At 44.6% G+C, this 20,944-nt stretch overlaps 2 protein-coding genes across 2 annotated transcripts; both read left to right on the top strand.

The window, feature by feature from the left end:
• Nucleotides 1-458: 458 nt before the first annotated feature.
• Nucleotides 459-6,637, top strand: LOC146626956 (uncharacterized). Its single transcript, XM_085360275.1, has one exon. It carries the CDS (start codon nucleotides 1,270-1,272, stop codon nucleotides 2,824-2,826), a length of 1,557 nt encoding a protein of 518 aa, XP_085216401.1. The 5' UTR covers nucleotides 459-1,269; the 3' UTR covers nucleotides 2,827-6,637.
• Nucleotides 6,638-7,944: 1,307 nt separating this feature from the next.
• On the top strand, nucleotides 7,945-10,493 carry LOC146626955 (uncharacterized). Its single transcript, XM_085360934.1, has one exon. The coding sequence runs from the start codon at nucleotides 8,241-8,243 to the stop codon at nucleotides 10,446-10,448; it is 2,208 nt and encodes a 735-aa protein (XP_085217060.1). The 5' UTR covers nucleotides 7,945-8,240; the 3' UTR covers nucleotides 10,449-10,493.
• Nucleotides 10,494-20,944: the final 10,451 nt, after the last annotated feature.

Raw genomic sequence — 20,944 nt, 5'->3', positions numbered from 1 at the left:
TCCCCAGATTCTCGAGGTTCTGGGTGGGAGGTTGAAGTGTTTTATCACAGGAACGTCCTTTTGAAGATCTGTTTGATGTTTGGTAGAGCTTCCTACCCTTTGTATGGTTTCACTGTGTTATCTTTGGTAAACCATACATTGGGTGTGGGGGAAGACTACCCTCTTTATGACCAAGGATGTTGTTCCTGTTTTTAGGTTTTATGACCCTTTGATCAACACACACACACACACACACACACATTCTCACATAACACCCACACACACACACACTTACATACAGTGCCTTGTCTTTGTAACCAAAGGGGGTTGCAGGGGGAGGTGTTTTGTAAACTATTGTTTGAAGTTTGTCAATAAAAGGCAGCGAGAGGAGGCCATCATCGGGGTTCATTGTCGTGCTGGACACAGATGAGGGGGCCTCCCTTGCGCAAGAAATCGATCGAACACTGTTGCCTTGTTTTTCTTTCATGGGAATAAGTCTTGGATACAGCGGGGTCTGAGTTTAGACCCAACATTTTTTGGTCCTTCGAGCCGGATTCCGAGAATTTCGCCGCACACTGAGGAGAGAGAGGACACGCCGCAGACTGTCGACAACCAGGCCGTTAGGACGCCTGACAAAGCCCTGGAGTGTTAAATTCGCGACCAGGCCGGTGGAATAGCGTCTGAACTCCCCTCGTGGACGGCGACTGACGGGATTCTAGGACTCTCCTGTGAACGAAACGCAACACAACGGTAAGCAATCAGAGAGCGTCTCTATAACCGTGTGAATGAATGTGGGATCCTAGATACGCGTCACCGTGATTCTGCGTGAAACGTTTGAGTCCGGGGGAGCGCTGGTCACGAGAGCGCACGTGACCCAAAACAATAGAGAGCGGCTACGGGCTGTGCGTTAAACGTGAGTCCGGGAGCGCGCTAGCCGCGTGAGAGAGACGCAGGCTTCTCCGCCGTTTGGGGCGTAGAGAGTTCTCCGCCGTTTGGGGGCGTGGAGAGAACCTAGGTTCGGAGTCCGGAATCTCCGCCATTTGGGGCGTTGGAGAGTGTCCGAAGGTTGAATTCTCCGCCATTTGGGGCGTTTGAGAGCTTTCAACAGAAGTTACAGGCCTATAAACAGTGTGAATGAACGTACGTGTGTATGAGTGCCAGTAAAGTGAACGCAGCAACACAGAAGGAAACCTAAAGTGGTGTTAACGTAATTCTGTGACCTGTTGTGTACACATAGCCTGGGTTTTGGAGTAAGGCGTTGCCTACCGCAAACTTGAGAAAATTGTCATAATGGGGAATAAAATGTGTAAGTCTGCCTTAGAAGGGGATGTAAAATTCATGGAGAAATTTTCACCAGGCAGCACGCAGTATGTAGGTTGTTGGCGTAAGAAATATGGATTTGAAGGGACATTAGTGGAAGTTCAGTGTAAAATGCTGGTAGAAAGAATAGCTGTAAGTGTAGCAGGTAAAACAGGGAAAGCGAAGCGGAGGAAGGAATTGCAGTTAGCAGTTGCTAAGTTGTGGCTGGAGCAGGCTCAGAGGAGGAGAGAAGCACAGAATGTTAAAAGAGCAATATTGCAAGCAGTAGTTGTGAAACCAGAGGATGAAACTACAGCTCAATCCACTGCAACTACTTTAGAACAACACCGTAGAAAAGCATTAGAAAGAGCAAGAATGTTAGCAGAAAGAAGAGCCAGAGATGAACGTGAGAGAGCAGAGGCAGAAGTGGAGGACAGATTAAAGGATGAATATGGAGAGGCATTAGGAGCAGCATTGAGTCCAAGACAGACTAGGCAAGAGAGGAGACAGAAAGGAAAGAAAGTGAACACGAATGTTACAACCACATATCCATCCCTGACACAACACAAAAAAACACATGGTGTTTCAGCCCCAGAGTGTGAAGATGAAGAAAGTTTTTCTCCTGATCCAATCCATGAGGTGAGCACTTACCCTATGGTAGAGGTTGCTAACCCGCATTTTGGAGTGGATGCAGATAATAGCCGCACTATTCATGTTTACCGGCCATGGACCGAGTCTGAATGTGCTGATGCTTGTAAGAGCCTTGGAGACCCATTGACTAATGTTGATGAGTTTATAGCTCGACATAGACAGCTTTGTTCCTCGTACCGTTTAAATGGACAGGAAACTGAGGCTACCTTTAGGAGATGTCTCACTTATAACTGGACCCGTGTCAGAGGACGGTACACGGGCAGAGGGCCAGGTGATAACACCCTGCCCTATGGAGATGCAGGTCTCGCTGTCCAAATTAATGGAGTGTATGATCGTCTCAGAAATACTTTTAGAACAATTGCAGACTACACAAAAATTTCACAATGCATACAGAAGGAAGGAGAAGACGTTCATGAGTATAGAGGTAGATTGGAGGAAGTGTTTAAGAGGCATAGTGGACTTGAAGAAGATGCAGACGTAGCAGGCCCCTATCAACAGCAGCTGAAACATGCCTTAATGAGTGGGTTCCATCCATCCATTGCAGATTTTATTAGGAAGCAAAATGTAAATCACACCACAGATGGAGTTACTCAATGTATGAATTGGGCAAAGCATGCACAGGATGTGATTAAAAGTAAAAAGAAAAAATTGCAGAATACAGTGAATGCTGCCACATTTTATGTTGATGAAGAGCCTCAGGTACTTTTTCAGGGGCAGACTAGACAAAGTAAAGGTAGAGGAGATAGAGGTAATTGGAGGGCTAGAGGAGAACGGAGGAGAAGGGATGAAAGGTGTTACAACTGTGGGAAAATAGGTCATTTCATTAGAGACTGCCTTGAGGACCTACGTGAGGAGTATAGACGACCAGGTCCACGTAACCCCTCATATAATAAATGACTAGTATCTGCTGCCACTGTCAATACACATGCATGTTTAGACACCCCATCAGACTGCCACAAACAACAATCAGTGCCCCAAACCATAGATTTGACTGAGGTTTTGTTGAATTTATCAGGGAAAGAAGTGAAACCCTTTCGCACATTAACAGTGCAGGGAAAAACTATACAGTTTTTATGTGACTCAGGAGCAGATAAAACCGTCCTGAGGGACCATGTGTCAGGAATAAACCCCTCAAATGGTGTCATTTATGTAAAATCTGCAAACGGACAGTTAGATCAACATAGGATCTCTAAGCCAGTATGGATCAGAGATCCATCCACTGGAGAGACAGCTCAGGGCTCAGTAGTAATGTGTCCAACATGCCCTGTGAACCTTTTGGGTAGAGACATGATGGTAAAACTTGGAATCTCAATCATTCCCACGGCTGTTGGAATGATAACTGCAGGAAAAGGAGAAACTGCAGAAGCAATGGTTCACCAGGGCAGTAGCGATGTACATTACTATTGGACGCTTGACCTGTCAACTTCCAGGCCAGATCAGATAACCTGTAAAATGTTGACCACAGCTGAGGAGAGATTAGCTGAGGGCTATGATAGACAGGAGCCAGATGAGATGCACATCACACTTAGGTTTAAAACAACACCAGGACTTGATGATGCCTACACTGACAAAGTAATGAAACTGGGTCCTCAAAGAATTACTGTAAAAGCTGTATATACTGATGGTAAACAAATGGCAGGATGCAGTGTGATAATTTCTGAAGCAGCTCGACAACTCTTCAAAGGGAAGGTGCCACATGCTCCACTAACTAAGTGTAGCACAGCTGAGTGGGAAGATTTAGCATTTTTAGTGGAGCAGGGAGAGCACACAAATGTATGGCAGCCATGTGGAGGGGGATGGGAAACAAACATGCATAGCAGTATCTTCCGTAAGAAGCTGGGGTGGGTGACACATGCAACACCTCAGACACACTTAAAGGGAAGTGAGAATGAAACAGCAGAATGACATATGGTAGATCTAAATGATCACCCTGAGCTTAAACAGATTCCAGACATTTTGTGGTCAAAAGGAAAGACTGATGTAGGGTTAATGAAAACAGCAAACCCAGTAGTAATAAAGCCTAAAACCTCATATAGACCTAGAGTGAAACAGTATCCACTTAAACCAGATGCAGAAGTAGGGATTAAGCCTGTAATAGAAGACATGATTGAAGCAGGGATACTGGTAGAAGCCCCAAATGCAGCATGTAACACGCCCATTTTTCCAGTAAAAAAAGCTGATTCTCAATCGTGGCGCATGGTTCAAGACTTGAGGGCTGTAAATCAAGCTGTAGAAAGTATTGCACCATGTGTCCCAGACCCTCATACCTTGTTAAATCAGATAAGACCAGAGATGACATATTTCACAGTGGTAGATCTGAGTAATGCTTTCTTTTCCATACCAGTGCATGAGAATTCACAAGGTTGGTTTGGATTTACATACCAAGGTAAAAAATATACCTACACTAGATTACCACAGGGTTTTTGTGACAGTCCGACCCTTTTCATGCAAGCAATAACTAATTGTCTGTCTGATTTCATGATACCATCCCATTCACAGATCCTAGTTTATGTGGATGATATTTTGATAGCGTCTGATTCAGAACAAAATTGTAAAACTACGTCTATAGCACTGTTGACACATTTGGCAAAAACAGGGAATAAAGCATCGCTTTCAAAGTTACAGTGGGTACAGGAAGAGGTGAAATTCCTAGGTCACCAGCTTAGTTCAGCAGGAAAAAGCATACACCCAGAAAGGAAAGCAGCTATTTTAGCAGCTCCTAGGCCAGTGACAAAGAAACATATGATGCAATTTCTAGGACTGACTAATTATTGTCGTTCATGGGTACCAAATTTTGCTGAAGTAAGTCAACCACTGTTAGACATGATGTACAGTGAGTCCTTAGCTATGTCAGATAGTCTAACTTGGACTCCAGAGGGAGTACAGGCATTCTGCACGTTGAAACAACTGTTGACGAGCGCGACTGTGTTAGGATTGCCTGATTATAAAAAGCCATTTGTCCAAACAGTTGACTGCAAAGGACATTTTATGACTTCAATGTTAGCACAAGACAGCGGGGGGAAAATGAAGCCAGTAGCTTACTATTCTAAAAGGTTAGATCCAGTTGCTTGTGCTTTGCCTCCGTGTGTGAGATCAGTGTGTGCAGCAGCTCAGGCTGTTCAATGTTCTGGGGAAATAGTTTTATTTCACCCTTTGACACTGTTAGTTCCACACGAGGTGGATGTTTTACTACTGCAGACTAAAATGACATTTCTGTCACCTGCAAGACATTTGTCTTTGATGTCACTCTTACTATCACAACCACACATTACCATAAAGCGGTGCACAATTCTAAATCCGTCAACCCTTTTGCCAACAGAAGACGAGGGCACTCCTCATGAGTGTAGAGAACACGTTGAGAAGGAGTGTAAGCCGAGGGATGACTTAACGGATGTGCCACTAAGTGAGGGAAAGGTTTGGTTTGTTGATGGTTCAAGTTTTAAAACAGCAGAGGGACAGGCTAAAACAGGTTTTGCTGTAGTAGATAGTGAGAAAGTTATTTGTGCAGGACAACTAACATGTTCTATGTCTGCTCAAGCAGCAGAGATAGTAGCTTTAACGGAAGCGTGTAAAGCTGCAGAGAAACAAGATGTGACAATATACACTGATAGTCAGTATGCATTCGCTACATTACATTTCTTTGCAGCACAGTGGGCAAGACGAGGTATGACAACCTCAACAGGGAAACCTGTAGAACACGCCACACTCTTGCAAAATCTGCTGGACGCAGTGTTGTTACCCAGTAGAATTGCCGTTTGTAAATGTGCAGCACATACCCGAGGGAAAGATCCAGTTGCATTAGGGAATGCTTTCGCAGATAAGATCGCAAAAGAGGCAGCTTTAGGAGAATATGGTGTTCATGTTTTAGCGGTGCAACACCAGCAGACGTTGCCTATTACACCAGATGTATTAGCAGACATGCAGGCACACTCACCTACTGCAGAAAAACAGTTGTGGCTCACTAAAGGAGCAAGCTTGCAGGATGGTGTTTATTATCTGTGTAATAAACCAATACTGCCTAAGAATTTGTATAAGACTGCTGCTATTTTGAGTCATGGGCTTTGCCATGTCTCCACAGGGGGGATGATGGCAGCAGTAGAGCAACATTTTTATACTCTAGGATTTAATACCTTTTCAAAAAATTTTTGCAGGTCATGTATGATATGTTGCAAACACAATTCCCAGGGTAATTTGAGACCCAAGAGAGGGAAATTCCCTAGACCCAGTCACCCATTTCAAGTTATTCACATGGACTTTATAGAACTGTCCAACTGTAACAACTATAAATACTGTTTAGTGATAGTGTGTCCTTTTTCAAAGTGGGTAGAAATTGTACCAACTAGAAAAGCAGATGCCATTTCGGTTGCCAAAGCAATATGTAAGAATATTATCCCAGAACATGGGATTCCAGAGACCATTTATAGTGATAATGGTCCACATTTTGTAAATGAAGTGATTGGATTAATGGCACAACATCTAGGGATAACATTAAAACATCATTGTTCATATCACCCACAAAGTGCAGGGTTGGTAGAGAGAACTAATGGAACAGTAAAGTTAAGACTTAGGAAGTCAATGGAAGAGACAGGCAGGACATGGTTAGACTGTGTAGAATTAGTTAAAGTGTACATGAGGATTACTCCAACAGAGAATGGTCTGACACCCTTTGAGATTATATATGGCAGACCATTTAGAGTTCCAGTTTTCTGTAGTGAAGAAAATATAATCTGATCAAACATTATTCAGCTTTAAATATTGTTCAGCTTTAAAGTTACTGTGCAACTGTGTAATAAAAATGTGCTCACGACTTTGGCCTTGAGAGCGATAAGAAGCGATCGCCTCATCCTGCAGGTGCAAGATATCTGCAAGCGAAGAGACTAGAACACCCAAGGCCGATTTCCTTTTATGGAGTTGTTTTTCTGCTAATGCAGCACTTTCCTCACAACCCCCTCCTGTAAGTTTTAGAGAATATATACCCATCCTCACAGCAAATATTGGGAATCTCCTGATGTGAGCTGTGTTGAGAGGTTGTCTCTGTCTCAATAAAAGTTCACTGATTCCCCATCTGCTGCAGGTGTCCGGTTGTCTTCATTCTCCGCCAGCCTGGTTAAGTCAATTCCTCCTTAACATCTAAAAGAACCTATTTAATGAAGGAAGACGGGTTCACTTTGTGTTTAATATTATTCTATTGCTGTTGTTGTTTTTTTTTATATCCTTCAATTGGCGTCACGGAACAGGATCCGCTCCAGGTCAACTGGAACGGATGGGAGGACTTCGGCCGTGGTCTGAGTGAACGGAGTTTGGACAAAAGCTGTGTGCACACAAAAACAAGGTAAGCAGACCTTTTATTTCTGCTATATTGAACATTATAAAAATACTTAGTGTCCAAACTCCTAGTAATTCATAACCAAAATTGTCTGGCTTACTTAAGGCTTGTTGAGAATCAGACAAGTGAATAAGAAATAAGTGAATAAGAGATAAGTGAATAAGAAATAAGTGAATAAGTGAATAAAGATAAGAGTGAACTGAGGTCTGACCACGGTTGCAGCCGACGGGTTGCTCTCCGGTGTCGGATACATACCTCAGTGCAGGTCTGGGACCTTGAAAGGGTTTATTAGTAACGCCTTTCTAAACAAATTAAAAGGTTAAAGGCCTTGAGAATATTTTTTAGTAATATTCTCTAAACTACAGAAGGGTTAGGAAGGCCCAGAGGACTTTATTAGAAAAGATCCTCTAAAACTTAAAAAGGAGAAGTACTGGTTGGAGTCCAAAGGAGGGGTCCCTTTGATCAATAGGAGAAAACGGATCTCTTCTTAAAACCCCGATGATTTTAGTGTTTTAAATGTTTTGATGTTCTGTTTGATATTGGACACACATAAATACACGCTGAATGCTTGCTGTGGAACACTGGGCAGGACAGTTTGGTTCTCCGTTGCTCACAGATTACACAATTAAAGGAACTAGGTTCCTCTTTTGGTTAAAATAATACACCACACATAGAATTTTTTTTTTTTTACACATTTATTACATACATAAGGAGGGTAATGAGTGACTGCAGGTAATGTATGAAGTGTGAATGAGACGTGTGAACAAGGTGACAACCAACTAGCACCCCTATCAGGAAGCTCTAGGCAAGGTTACCCGCCAGACTCCGGTTTGGTAGAAGCTTGGTAACACCTGAAGGGATATTTCAGTGCTGACTCACCTTTAAAGCAGCGCCCCAGCTGTTAGTGCCTAACAGAGGCAGAAACCCAGCTGGCCCAAATTCTCCTTTAAAATCAATAAAAGAACACTCCTCCATTGACAGTAAAATGGATGGAGAATTAGATCGAGAAACTAATGATGATGGTTGGGGTCCCGGTGTTATTCTTAACACATTGGGAGAACAATTAACATGTGTTGAGACAGTCATCAACTCCACACACCAGCCTAAAGAAGCAAAAAAGCAGAAAGAGTCATTGAGGAAAACAGCTGAAAGGTTAATGAAAGAAAAGGGAAAGGACGAGGGGAGTAGTGGTAACTGGGGAATAATTTGGCAGAATAAGGCTATGCAGGCAAAAGAGAAAGAGGAAGAAGCCAACTCAGCAGCAGCAGGTGCAGGTGTGATGAGCAGGGTGAGACACAGAAAGGAAGCAGATAAGCACGCAGGCCGCAAAGCTAAATTTAATCACTGGGTGTGTTTATGGGAAACTGCAAAACCACACATGAAGAAAAATAGGTCTCAGCCACCTCCCTATTCTGCCTCAACTCCTCCCTCAGCAGGCATATATCCGGTACTTAATATCTCTGGTGGAATAATGACTATTGGAGAAGAACCGCCCGTAGCTCCAACTCCCATAGATACCAAGCATTTTTGCCCAGGAAGCTCCTCTCTGTCGGCGACATCCTCAGCTAGTAGTAGAGCCCCCTCTTCTATGTCCCATTGTTTTGGAACCGGATCTGAGGGCCTAACTGACCCCTTTGCGAGCGCACCATTTGCGGTTCGAATGAACAGACAGGAACCCACTGAACAACAATTAACTGATCAAGAAGCAGCATTACGCAGCTGCTTAAATGAACATAGGTCAGTGGTCCAGGTGAATAATCGTGTTGCGTCAGCCCCTCTTTCCCGGTCCAACCCCTTTGCCAGCACTCCTGTCGCTGTTAAGGGAGATCTGACCGCTATTGCAAAAACTGAGCCTGGCACTTCACCAAATGTCACAGTTACCATGTCTTTGGTGGGCCGTCAGGATCCGGAAACACAGATGAGTTTAGCCCACGTTTTTGCTGACACTGCTACCCCACCAGGCGGGGAAGAAACTGAGGATACTGATGATGAACTCAGTGGCCTTAACAATACACCCCCCTCTACCCCTCCCAGTTTAGGATATCAGACTAGATCTAAGGGCCCTGTGCCTCGGCCTCCAGGCATGTTTCCCCTGGTCCAGACTAAAGCGCAACGTACACCAGTGTATCAACCTTATTCATTCGGAGATGTCCAGGCCCTAGTGGACAAACTCCCTGACATAATGGAGGGAGGGAATGCCTGGTTGGCTGGTTTGGATAAATACACAGCTGGACAGGACCTCGCACTGGGAGATTTTAGAGCTATTATAACTAGGTGCACATCCCGATCTCAGGCAGCGGACCTGGAACAAAATGCGGGTACTACCATGCATGAGAACGAGGTGCCACTAATGCAGGCCTTGAGGTTTATTGGACCGGCCCTGCGCAAACAATTCCCACCCAAAAATCAAGGCACCTTACAGAAATTTAAATGGGAGGGAAAGCAAAATCCCACCAATTATCTAAATCAGGCTGTTGAAGACTGGGTGAACCATACAGGTCATCACCCCAGTAGGACTTGTTCACAGAGCATGTGGTTTAGAAGGGCGGTGCTGAGGGGCATTCCGGAGTCAGTAAGCCAGAAAATGGAGGATAATCCTGATTTGCAGGACTGTGACTTTGCAATCTGGAAGAAACATTTGATTTTTAATCTTAACAAAGTGCAGATTAAGTCTGATGATAAAGCGGAGAGCGTCGAAGATTTACAGTTGCAACTGTTGAAGGTTCAGCTGCAGAAAGCTAAAAACGACCTGGGTGGAAAAGGTGACAAGCCTAAAAAGCAGCTTGTGGCCGCTGCGGCTCCCCCTCCTGGTCCAGTTGCCCCTGATTTGTATCCGAACCCATGGCCAACTGATCCACAGCCCCCCCAGTATGGTGCTTATCACTCCCCGGCCCCTTATGGGCAGAGAGGTTCCCCATTTGGAGGAAACAGAGGTGGTTTCAGGGGAAGGGGTCAGATGGGAGGTGGTAGGGGAGGCCAGATGTATGTTTGTTTCCGGTGTGGACAACCTGGACACTGGGCTAAAGCGTGCCCTTTGAACCCGGCTGCTGGAAGAGGCAGGGGAGCCCGTGGTGGGCCCTATCAGCATCCTGGCCACAGAGGTGGACCTCGTGGTGCTTTAGTTGAAGTGCCCCCGGCCCCACAGATGCCTGTGATGGGGTGGGAGTACTACGAGGGTGGTCCCCAGCTATAGGACACCCCACAGACTGCCCAGGACGGTGAAGGGACAACGGCGGACCCTATGCTGTCCATAACTGTAGATAAAAGGAGAAGCAGCTTTTTAGTGGACACTGGAGCTACGTACTCCACCATTAAGGATGTTGCTCGTGAAAGACTTACTGACAGAGTGACTACAGTGGTGGGCATATCTGGGGAACCTAAAACTCTGCCTTACACCGTGCCCCTCCCCACAACGGTTGGAGATCAGACCTTGTTACACAGCTATGTTTGTTCAAAACAGGCGCCTGTGAATTTACTGGGAAGAGACTTGTTGATTAAATTAGGAGCCACAATACTCTGCTCTTCACAAGGCCTAACTGTGACTCTCCCTACTGGGGTTGTACTTCCCTGCTCTGATGGGCCAGAGGGAGGTGGTCAGTTTCTGCTGCAACCCTCCTCCTGTTTGGCGGACTCTGCTGACATCTACTGGGCATTATTGGAAGTTGAAACACCTGCTGAACCAGGAGTTTGGACTGCTTTTCAGCAATGGCGGCCGTGGCTCTCACTCCTACATCCTTATGTCCCTCCCCCTGACCCACCTCATGTTACACTGTTTTATGACAGGCATGACACCACCTGGTACCAGCACATGTTCCAAGAGCAGTGTGAGGGGCGGGCTTGGTCTCTGAACATGTCGTGCATTTTTGCGGCACCGGAGGGAGTGGCAGCAGCGGTTACTTTTACAACAGATCAATTACAGTGGTACATGATGTCTGATGAGGCAGCTCCCCATGTGTCACTGGCCTTACATCCTGGACACCAGGCTAAGGAGCTGGGTGGAATGGTTAAACGTTCCCTTGCGGCCACTGACTGGACACCTACAAAACTCCCACAGGTTTTGTTCTCTCCATCTACCAAGACATACCAAATTTTAAATGATTGCTTTAATTCCTCAACACTGCAACATGGAGTGGTCAGCGGGTCACATGGAAGAGAACACACAGACCACTGTGATGCTGCGCCTTTACTCGACTCTCTTCCAGATTGTTTGTGGTCCCTTGGACCCACAGATGTAGGTTTAGTTGATGTGGAGCCAGTCTCTTTTCAACTGTCATCTGCTACCCCTTTATGGCAGCCTCAGTACCCACACAGACCGGAGGCTGAGGCTGGGATTGCAGAAACAATTTCTGGTTTGGTCACTGCCGGTGTCTTGGAGCCCTCCTGCTCTAAGTGGAACACGCCCATCCTACCCGTTGAGAAAAAAGGCACGGGGAAGTTCAGAATGGCACATGATTTGAGAAGGATTAATGCCTTACTTGGCACTCCTACTTTGCCTGTGCCTAATCCTTATGTTGCCTTGACCAACCTCCCACCATCTCATGCCTGGTTCACCTGCATTGACTTGGCTAATGCCTTTTTCTGCCTCCCACTTCGTGAGTCACTGCGTGACATTTTCTCATTTACATTTAGAGGCCGACAATGGCGTTACACTCGCTTACCACAGGGATTTGCCCTCTCCCCAGGACTGTTTAATCAGTGTTTGAAAGAACTTTTACAAACCAGCCCACTACCATCTGACTGTATGTTAATACAATATGTGGATGACCTTTTGCTGTCTGCCCCCACGGCTGACATCTGTTTGGAGGCCACCAGAGTGGTACTTCACCACCTGGCCAACACAGGTTTTAAAGTGAGCAAAAACAAACTACAGATTGCAAGAAAACAGGTTTCTTTTCTAGGCCGCATGGTCTCACAGTCCGGTATTTCCTTGTCCCCAGAACACAGGAACTCCATTTTGCACCATCCAAAACCTCTAACTGTAAAAGACATGTTGTCATTTTTGGGCCTGACTGGTTACAGCAGGACCTATGTCCCAGACTATGTTGGCCTTACTTCCCCTTTGCGCGTTTTGGTAAATGAACAAGGCATGAGAAACCTCTCTGCTCCCCTCTCATGGACTACAGAAACAGAACAGGCGTTTATAAAGTTAAAACAACAGCTTTCTGTCGCCTCTGACCTTGCTGTGCCAGATTATGCTTTGCCTTTTCATCTTGATGTTTCTGGAACTGGAACCCATATCAATGGTATCCTGTTCCAGAAAAAAGGGGGAGAGAGAAAAGTGTTGACATATGTAAGCGTAATGCTTGACAACACTGAAAAACGCCACCCACCGTGCACACAACACGTTTCTGGACTTGCAAAAATCATTCAGAAAACAGCACACATAGTGATGAACCACCCACTAAAAATTTTGACATCACACAGTGTGGTGGCCTACGTCTCCTCACAGGCCTTCACACTCACTTCACTCAGGCAGAGACGCCTCAGTACCATTTTGGAAGCACCACACATCACCTACTCACATGAAGGCATAAACATGGCTGATCACATGGGATCAGGGGAACCACATATGTGTGAAGAGGTTGTGCAGGTACAGGAGAAAATCAGGCCAGATTTGCAGGCAGAACCTCTAATGGATGCAGAAAAAGATTGGTTCACAGATGGATGTTGTTTCAGAACTGAAAGTGGAATGTTGAAGGCTGCATGGGCAATAGTGGAACAGACAGACATGAGATGGAAAACAGTGAAAGCAGAGCAGTTGACAGGACAACAGTCTGCACAGAGAGCTGAACTGAGAGCGGTGATTGAAGCCTTAAGGATGGGAAAGGGACAGAAAGTGAATATATACAGTGATTCAGCTTATGCTGTGGGAGCAGTGCATGTGGAGCTCAAGCAGTGGCTAAGAGCTGGTTTTTTGACAGCCAGCGGAAAGCCTATTAAACATGAGATAGAAATGAGGGAATTAGCGGAAGCACTGTTGTTACCTGTTAAGGTGGCAGTGGTAAAATGCAAAGGACACAGTGCCGGATTGGACTTAGTGGCATTAGGTAACAAACAGGCCGACTTAGTAGCGAAGCAGACAGCTGGTTACTTACCCTCCCTGATTATGGTAATGGACCCAGAAGCCACACCCCCTCCCGAAAGACCACCCATACAACTAGGCCTAGCCACAATCAGAGAGTTACAGGACAAAGCCAGCCCCCAGGAAAAATCATTATGGGTAATAAGAGGGGCCACAAACACAGATGTTTGGCGTGGCCCAGATGGAAGGCCCATTCTACCGCCAGGGGTCAGACAGACAGCAATGGAAGAGGCACATGGAGTGGGGCATGTGGGACCTGCACAAATGATGAGGAACTTAGCCGCCTGGTGGCACCCTTATCTAAAAGACATGACAAAATACATGGTTAAAACCTGTAAGGAGTGCAACCAATTTGGAATCAAGCCCGCCTTCAAGCCAATAGCAGGGTACTTCCCCATCCCACTTTGCCCAGGGAAAGAAATAATCATTGATTACACAGACATGGTGGACAGAGTAGGTAGTTACAGGTACCTGCTGGTGGCTGTGGATGCATTTTCAGGTTGGCCAGAAGCCTGGCCGACAGCAAGTGAAAACAGTAGAACTGTGGTGAAGTGTCTGATTAATCATTATATACCACAGCATGGGTTTCCCGAGGTCATAAGGTCGGACAATGGTTCACATTTCAGGAACCACGATCTGCAGAGGGTTGAAGCCGCATTAGGTTTGAAACATAAGTTTGGCTCAGTTTACCACCCCCAATCCCAGGGGAAAGTGGAAAGGATGAATCAAACTCTAAAAACTAAATTGGCTAAAATCTGTGCACAGACCAAATTAGATTGGGTTAAGGCATTGCCTCTTGCATTAATGTCCATAAGATGCTCAGTAAATCAAACCTCTGGTTACACTCCATTTGAGTTGGAGCATGGCAGGCCTTTTCCTGGCCCCTCCTCTCGCCTGTTAATGTCGGATGAAGCTGATTCAGACCTCGATCCGAGGACATATTATAACATGCTCCGCAGTTTTGTTGCCCAGTATTCCTCACAGGTCGCTGAAAGAAACCAGCAAGAGCTGAAAGAGGCGGCTACACCTGGAATGGACTACGTCCTCCTGAAAGTCACAAAGAGAAAGTGGGCTGAGCCTCGCTGGACAGGCCCTTACCGCATAACAGAGCGGACCTCCCACGCTGTCAGGCTCGAAGGGAAAGGTGACACCTGGTTTCATTACACACAGTGCGCTGCTGCCACCGAACCAGGAAGAACCTTGAGAGAGGTGCAGAAGGACCTGTCAGAAGGAGCTGCAACAGCATCACCAACCACTTGAGGGAGCCAAAACTCAACCTACAAGCCGGCTGGTTACAAAAGGGGGTGTTCTTCATACTGAACTAAACATTTTTATTTTTCTATTTTTAACATCTTTTATGACTTTGCTTTTATATTGGCTTGAGTTTTTAAGATTTACATTTTACATTGCAATAGTTTTAACCGCTGAAAGCTCATTTAAAGTTGTGTCACTGATACTTTTTGTTGCTCTTTAACTCCTAGAACACGCCCTTGGCGAGGTGGGGGGAACTGGACCACCTTTCTCTGCCCCATCATCCTCTATTAGAAGACATCCAAGCTAAGTAAACATGTCTTGGCCCTTTCCCCCTGAAATGACAGGCAGGCAAAGATGTTGCGTCTTTGTTTGCTTCCTGGCCCTGGGTCTCATTCCCATTGGCATAATCCTGATCTGTGAAGGGCCCCCGACACTTCTGACACCTTCAAGTTCAAAAGCTTCGCCCCCTTCTGACAGTCCCAATCTGACAAATGTAGCCCCTAGGGTCTTGCCCACCACTTCCTCTCCAGTTTTGCCCACGCCCGATTCATTTAGAAAGAAACGAGACACGGTTACCTCCTGTACCCCAAGTACGACTAGAATGATTACTCTCTGTGTCCCCAACAATAAAAGTTGGGTAGTCGAAATAGATTTCGCTAGCTTCCCAGTCACTCCCGTCACCAAAGACCAAGGGGGGGATCTTTTTAACCTTGCAGTACATCTCTCCTCCTCAGTGTGGTATATAACCCTGGGAGGTTGGCATCAGTGGAAGTGGTCCAGTTTAGTGTCAGAAACGGACCTCGATTGGTCCAAGCACTCTAGGGGTCAGGCTTTGCACTGGAGAAACCAAAATATGCTCAGAATAGCAAAAAAACCGGATCTTTCAGGCTTAATTTTTACCCTAAAGGATCTGGCCTTGACCTCCTGTCAACAATTTATACTTGCCCCTTGGACTGATCGCACCGCCCTGTATTGGCAAATGGAAATATGCCCTAGCGTTGGTGCAGCTCCAAGCTCTGTAGTTAAAGATGATAACCCCACCTTTAATGGCCCTCCGGTGACATATACAAACGGGGGGAGAAACGGCCGAATACGCATTGTAGACACAAATAAAATGTCTAAAGATGACCTCTTCCAAATTCTAACCGGTATTTCTGGAGCAACAAACAACTGGTTACTACTAGCTGAACAAGCTGCTGACAAGACGGCTTCCGACTGCATAGTATGTATGGGAGCCCGCCCCACTTTAAGAGTTGTACCGGCGCCAGTCAATAGTGCATGCCTCCTGCATCTTATGAACAATACAAAACGAGGTCATTGCTCATATCTGGAAAACCACTTTCCTAAAACTCAACGCTCGGTCTCTAATAAACCACCTTTCTTTTCATCAGATGTAGCTGTGAACAATTTCACTTGTATTAACCTGACTGGCAATGCAGTAAAACTAGGTAGCTTGAACTCTTCTTGGTGCACTGAGATGACGGTTATGAAACCAAACTTCCGACCTACGGCTAGGGCTGATTTGTGGTGGTGGTGTGGCAATAACAAGTTATATGATGGTTTCCCTCGGGATGCGTCAGGTCTTTGCGCTCTCATAACTCTTATTTTACCTGTTTTAGTCACTCCAGTAGATCTCTCTATAGAAGTACACGGAGTTGGCCTCCCATCCTCCTCTGAACGCCGCTCTAAACGTTCTCTAATCCCAGGTTCAGCTCATAATCCAACCTATATTGATGCTGTAGGTATACCCCGTGGGGTCCCCGATGAATATAAACTGCGAGACCAGGTTAAAGCAGGATGGGCCTCGATACTTTGGATGGTTGAAATAAATGCGAATGTAGACAGAATTAACTACATTCACTTTAATGTGCAACTGTTAGCTAATTACACTCGAGATGGTTTTGAAGCTGTGCATGCACAGTTATCTGCCACTTCCCTAATGGCTTTCCAAAACAGGGTCGCAACGGATTTTCTCCTCGCAGAAAGAGGCGGAGTCTGCAGCCTTTTTGGTCAGGAGTGCTGTACCTATATCCCCAATAACACAGCTCCTGATGGTTCCCTCACTAAAGCTATTACTGGTCTCACAGCTCTTACTGTTAAAATGAAGGAACACTCGGGCGTTGATACTGCCATGTGGGACTCTTGGCTTAACATGTTTGGCAAATATAAGGCCCTTGTAGCTTCCATCCTAGTTTCCATCTCAGTTTTTGTTGCTGTCCTAGTCACCTGCGGTTGCTGTTGTATTCCATGCATTCGATCCCTCTTCCAGAGACTGATTGTTACAGCTCTCACTCCTGAGGATAAGGATCTCGCCCGGCAGATGCCTTTATTGGCTAGTCAACTTCCCACCTCCTCGCCAACGGATGATGAAAACTCTGATCGTGAGGGTGACGAACATTATCGTCTTTCTCTTGTTTAAATGCTTCTAGAATGATTGTTTCTCTGTGGTGTTTTGTATTAGGCTTGTTATTAATTGTTTCCCTCACCCACTTCCTCTTGAAGGATATATCTGGCTGAACTGTGTCTGGTCGGGTTGTGAGGGTTAAGCGATGTTCTCAGGGTCTCCGGACTTAAGCCTGAGCGAATGTGTACTCCCACCACTGGATATAAATTGTTTTTTTCCACACCCCTTCCTCGCGTTTTACCATATTCACTTTTGAATGTCCTTAGCAGTTACCGTTCTGGGTTTATTTGATGGTTGATTTATTCTTTCACATTTTCACGTTTATATCTCTCATTATTATAGTATACTCTGTACTCTCCACATTTTTATCATTACTTATGCTTTTTGGTTGCTGAGTTACAGGAACTGTTAATTTTGTGTCACTACCCTGGTTGCACTAACTCGTTGTATCCTTGTGTGCAGGACAGCTGTTACTGCTTTCATCGGGAACCGAGACTGCTTGCAGCCGACCCCTGGGCAGGGTGGTGCCTGGACTCTTTTCTCCTCATCTGCAATGACAGATAAAGACAAATGATAAGACCCGAGGAGTTTTTCGAGCCAGGCTTCGACACGTCTCTGTGTTCCTTTGAATGTTACTTATGTTTGTGTGTTGACCCATTTAAGATGGGTCAAAAGGGGGATTTGAAGAAAATATAATCTGATCAAACATTATTCAGCTTTAAATATTGTTCAGCTTTAAAGTTACTGTGCAACTGTGTAATAAAAATGTGCTCACGACTTTGGCCTTGAGAGCGATAAGAAGCGATCGCCTCATCCTGCAGGTGCAAGATATCTGCAAGCGAAGAGACTAGAACACCCAAGGCCGATTTCCTTTTATGGAGTTGTTTTTCTGCTAATGCAGCACTTTCCTCACAACCCCCTCCTGTAAGTTTTAGAGAATATATACCCATCCTCACAGCAAATATTGGGAATCTCCTGATGTGAGCTGTGTTGAGAGGTTGTCTCTGTCTCAATAAAAGTTCACTGATTCCCCATCTGCTGCAGGTGTCCGGTTGTCTTCATTCTCCGCCAGCCTGGTTAAGTCAATTCCTCCTTAACATCTAAAAGAACCTATTTAATGAAGGAAGACGGGTTCACTTTGTGTTTAATATTATTCTATTGCTGTTGTTGTTTTTTTTTATATCCTTCAGTAGTGACGACAGAAAAGCAGAAGAGGAGAACACATTAGCAGATTGGATGCTTAAAATGTTTAAAAGTAAAGAAGTCATGAGAGCAAATGATCTGCCAGATGTTTCTGTTTCTCCGCAGGAGCAGAGCCTGAAGCCTGGAGATTGGGTGCTGATAAAGGCCATAAAGAGGAAGTGCTGGTCCAGTCCACGGTGGGAAGGTCCTTATCAGGTGCTGCTGACGACGCCCACAGCAGTGAAGATCGCTGAAAGGAACACTTGGATACATCAAGCGCACTGCAAGAAGAATTAGCTGTCTGACGTGTTTGAAGAATGCCAGATGTGCAAATGATGAGATTCAACGAGCAGCAGACTGTGCATTTGACACTTCGTACCAAATGACACTTACTGAAGGAAGACAGGATGTGGCCAAATGCTCAACAATCGCACCGACACCTAAGGGTACGAGGGTGTTAGCAGATTGGTATTTCTTATGTGGACATAAGGCTTACCCATCTTTACCAGCAAAATGGGGAGGTCTATGTGCACTCGTGAAATTATCTGATCATGTTTTCTTCATGGAGAGGATAGAACATCATCCAGGATCAAAGACAAAGAGAGACGTACAGAGTGCAAGCACAAAGCTCACAGATTTAAGTGAGGTCCCCTGGGAGTTTCGAATCTGGGGACCTGGAGCCAAATTCTTACAAGGGTTGTTCCCGTGGATCGGGGTCGGGAAAGTTGGAACTCATGTAGAAATTAACAGGTATGCACTACTGAGACACATAAATTGGACCCAGACCCTTGGAACAGCCTTAGCAGAGGAGCAAAAGGCCATACGAACAATGGTTTTGCAAAACAGACTGGCTTTGGACTTGATAACTGCATCGCAAGGAGGAGTATGCAAATTGATAGGAGAAACATGTTGTACGTTCATACCAGATGGATATACAAGTGGAGGAGACATTTATGAAGCACTGCAGAATTTAACCACATTGCAGAAATACATGATGAATAGCACGCCAGGAGCAGATGCACCACAAGGCTGGATGGCATGGTTACTGTCTGGTCCTTGGTGGCATCTCCTTTTAAAAGTACTAACTCCTGTTTTTGGACTATTGATACTGATTTGCTTATGTATAGGATGCATTTTACCGTGTATAAGATCATTGCTAACTAAAATGATTTCTGATACATTTGTTAATTATGTACTCTTACAACAATATGAAATGACTGAAATTACTGACGTAACAGAAGCCTGTGTATGAATGATGCCTGCACTGAAAATGTTAAGCAAGAGGTGCATGGCTGAGAATATGCTACATAGGAATAATTTGTAACATAAAAATAACAAAACAGGAGGGAAATGTTAGATTAAATAGTTAAACATTTGTCATTTTTATATATACCATTTGTCCATTGTTTTTAACTCTGTGAAAGGAATTCTTTCTTTCCTCCCATCCCCAGATTCTCGAGGTTCTGGGTGGGAGGTTGAAGTGTTTTATCACAGGAACGTCCTTTTGAAGATCTGTTTGATGTTTGGTAGAGCTTCCTACCCTTTGTATGGTTTCACTGTGTTATCTTTGGTAAACCATACATTGGGTGTGGGGGAAGACTACCCTCTTTATGACCAAGGATGTTGTTCCTGTTTTTAGGTTTTATGACCCTTTGATCAACACACACACACACACACACACACATTCTCACATAACACCCACACACACACACACTTACATACAGTGCCTTGTCTTTGTAACCAAAGGGGGTTGCAGGGGGAGGTGTTTTGTAAACTATTGTTTGAAGTTTGTCAATAAAAGGCAGCGAGAGGAGGCCATCATCGGGGTTCATTGTCGTGCTGGACACAGATGAGGGGGCCTCCCTTGCGCAAGAAATCGATCGAACACTGTTGCCTTGTTTTTCTTTCATGGGAATAAGTCTTGGATACAGCGGGGTCTGAGTTTAGACCCAACAGAAATCTTTAAATTAAAGACATTGAAACATCTTGTCAGCCTAAAGGTTTATTCCATGGGACTTTTTGAAAAAAAGAAAAGAAAAAGAAGTGTATGTCTCCTTATATCTGGAACAAACTCCCAGAAAGCCTCAGATCAGCTGAAACACTCAGTTTATTTAAATCCAGGTTGAAGACTCACCTGTTCTCAGCTGCATTTGAATAAAGCACCAAATCCACACTTTAAGCTTAAATTTCAAAACTTACATTTAACTACTGATTTTATCTACTGTTCTGATTTTATCTGTTTTGATTTTATATACTGTTTTGTTTGTTTGTTTGTTTGTTTGTTAATTAGTTAGTTAGTTTATTTGCTTGTTTTAATCAATTTTAAATCATGCTTTTTATTTGTTCTTGTTTCTAATGTCTCTGTAAAGCACTTTGAATCACCTTGTTGTTGAATTGTGCTATACAAATAAACTTGCCTTGCCTTGCCTTGCCTAGGTTATTTTTTATATTATGAGACAACCTGATTGCTTTTAGCTGAAGGTAAAAGGACTCCTCCAAGGTTTATAACTCTAAACTGTAACTAAATTGTCTCAAGGTTTAGATTATTTATTGTCATTATGTTACAAGAACGTAACAAAAATTTCAGTGGTGCCCTCAGTGATAAAGAAAATACAAAAAAGATCAATAAATAAGATTAAAACAGGGCAAAAAATCAAAAAGTTTAATGGAGAAGACTTTAGCACTCTTTAGAGTACATGCATACTCATATGCAAAGAAAAGTTGATGATACTGTAAACAAACACGTATGGATCAGTATTCAAGGTTT

This window comes from Diplotaxodon limnothrissa, linkage group LG8, assembly GCF_057381915.1.
Source record: "Diplotaxodon limnothrissa isolate DT_005_m linkage group LG8, D_limnothrissa_male_GT1.1, whole genome shotgun sequence".
Classification (NCBI taxonomy): Eukaryota; Metazoa; Chordata; class Actinopteri; order Cichliformes; family Cichlidae; genus Diplotaxodon; species Diplotaxodon limnothrissa.
Note: the sequence above shows the minus strand (reverse complement) of the source record. Positions and strands in the feature narration are given on the sequence as shown.

Excerpts from the sequence above, each read along its gene's own strand:
- LOC146626956 (XM_085360275.1), top strand. The coding sequence starts at position 1,270 with ATGGGGAATAAAATGTGTAAGTCTGCCTTAGAAGGGGATGTAAAATTC.
- LOC146626955 (XM_085360934.1), top strand. The coding sequence starts at position 8,241 with ATGGATGGAGAATTAGATCGAGAAACTAATGATGATGGTTGGGGTCCC.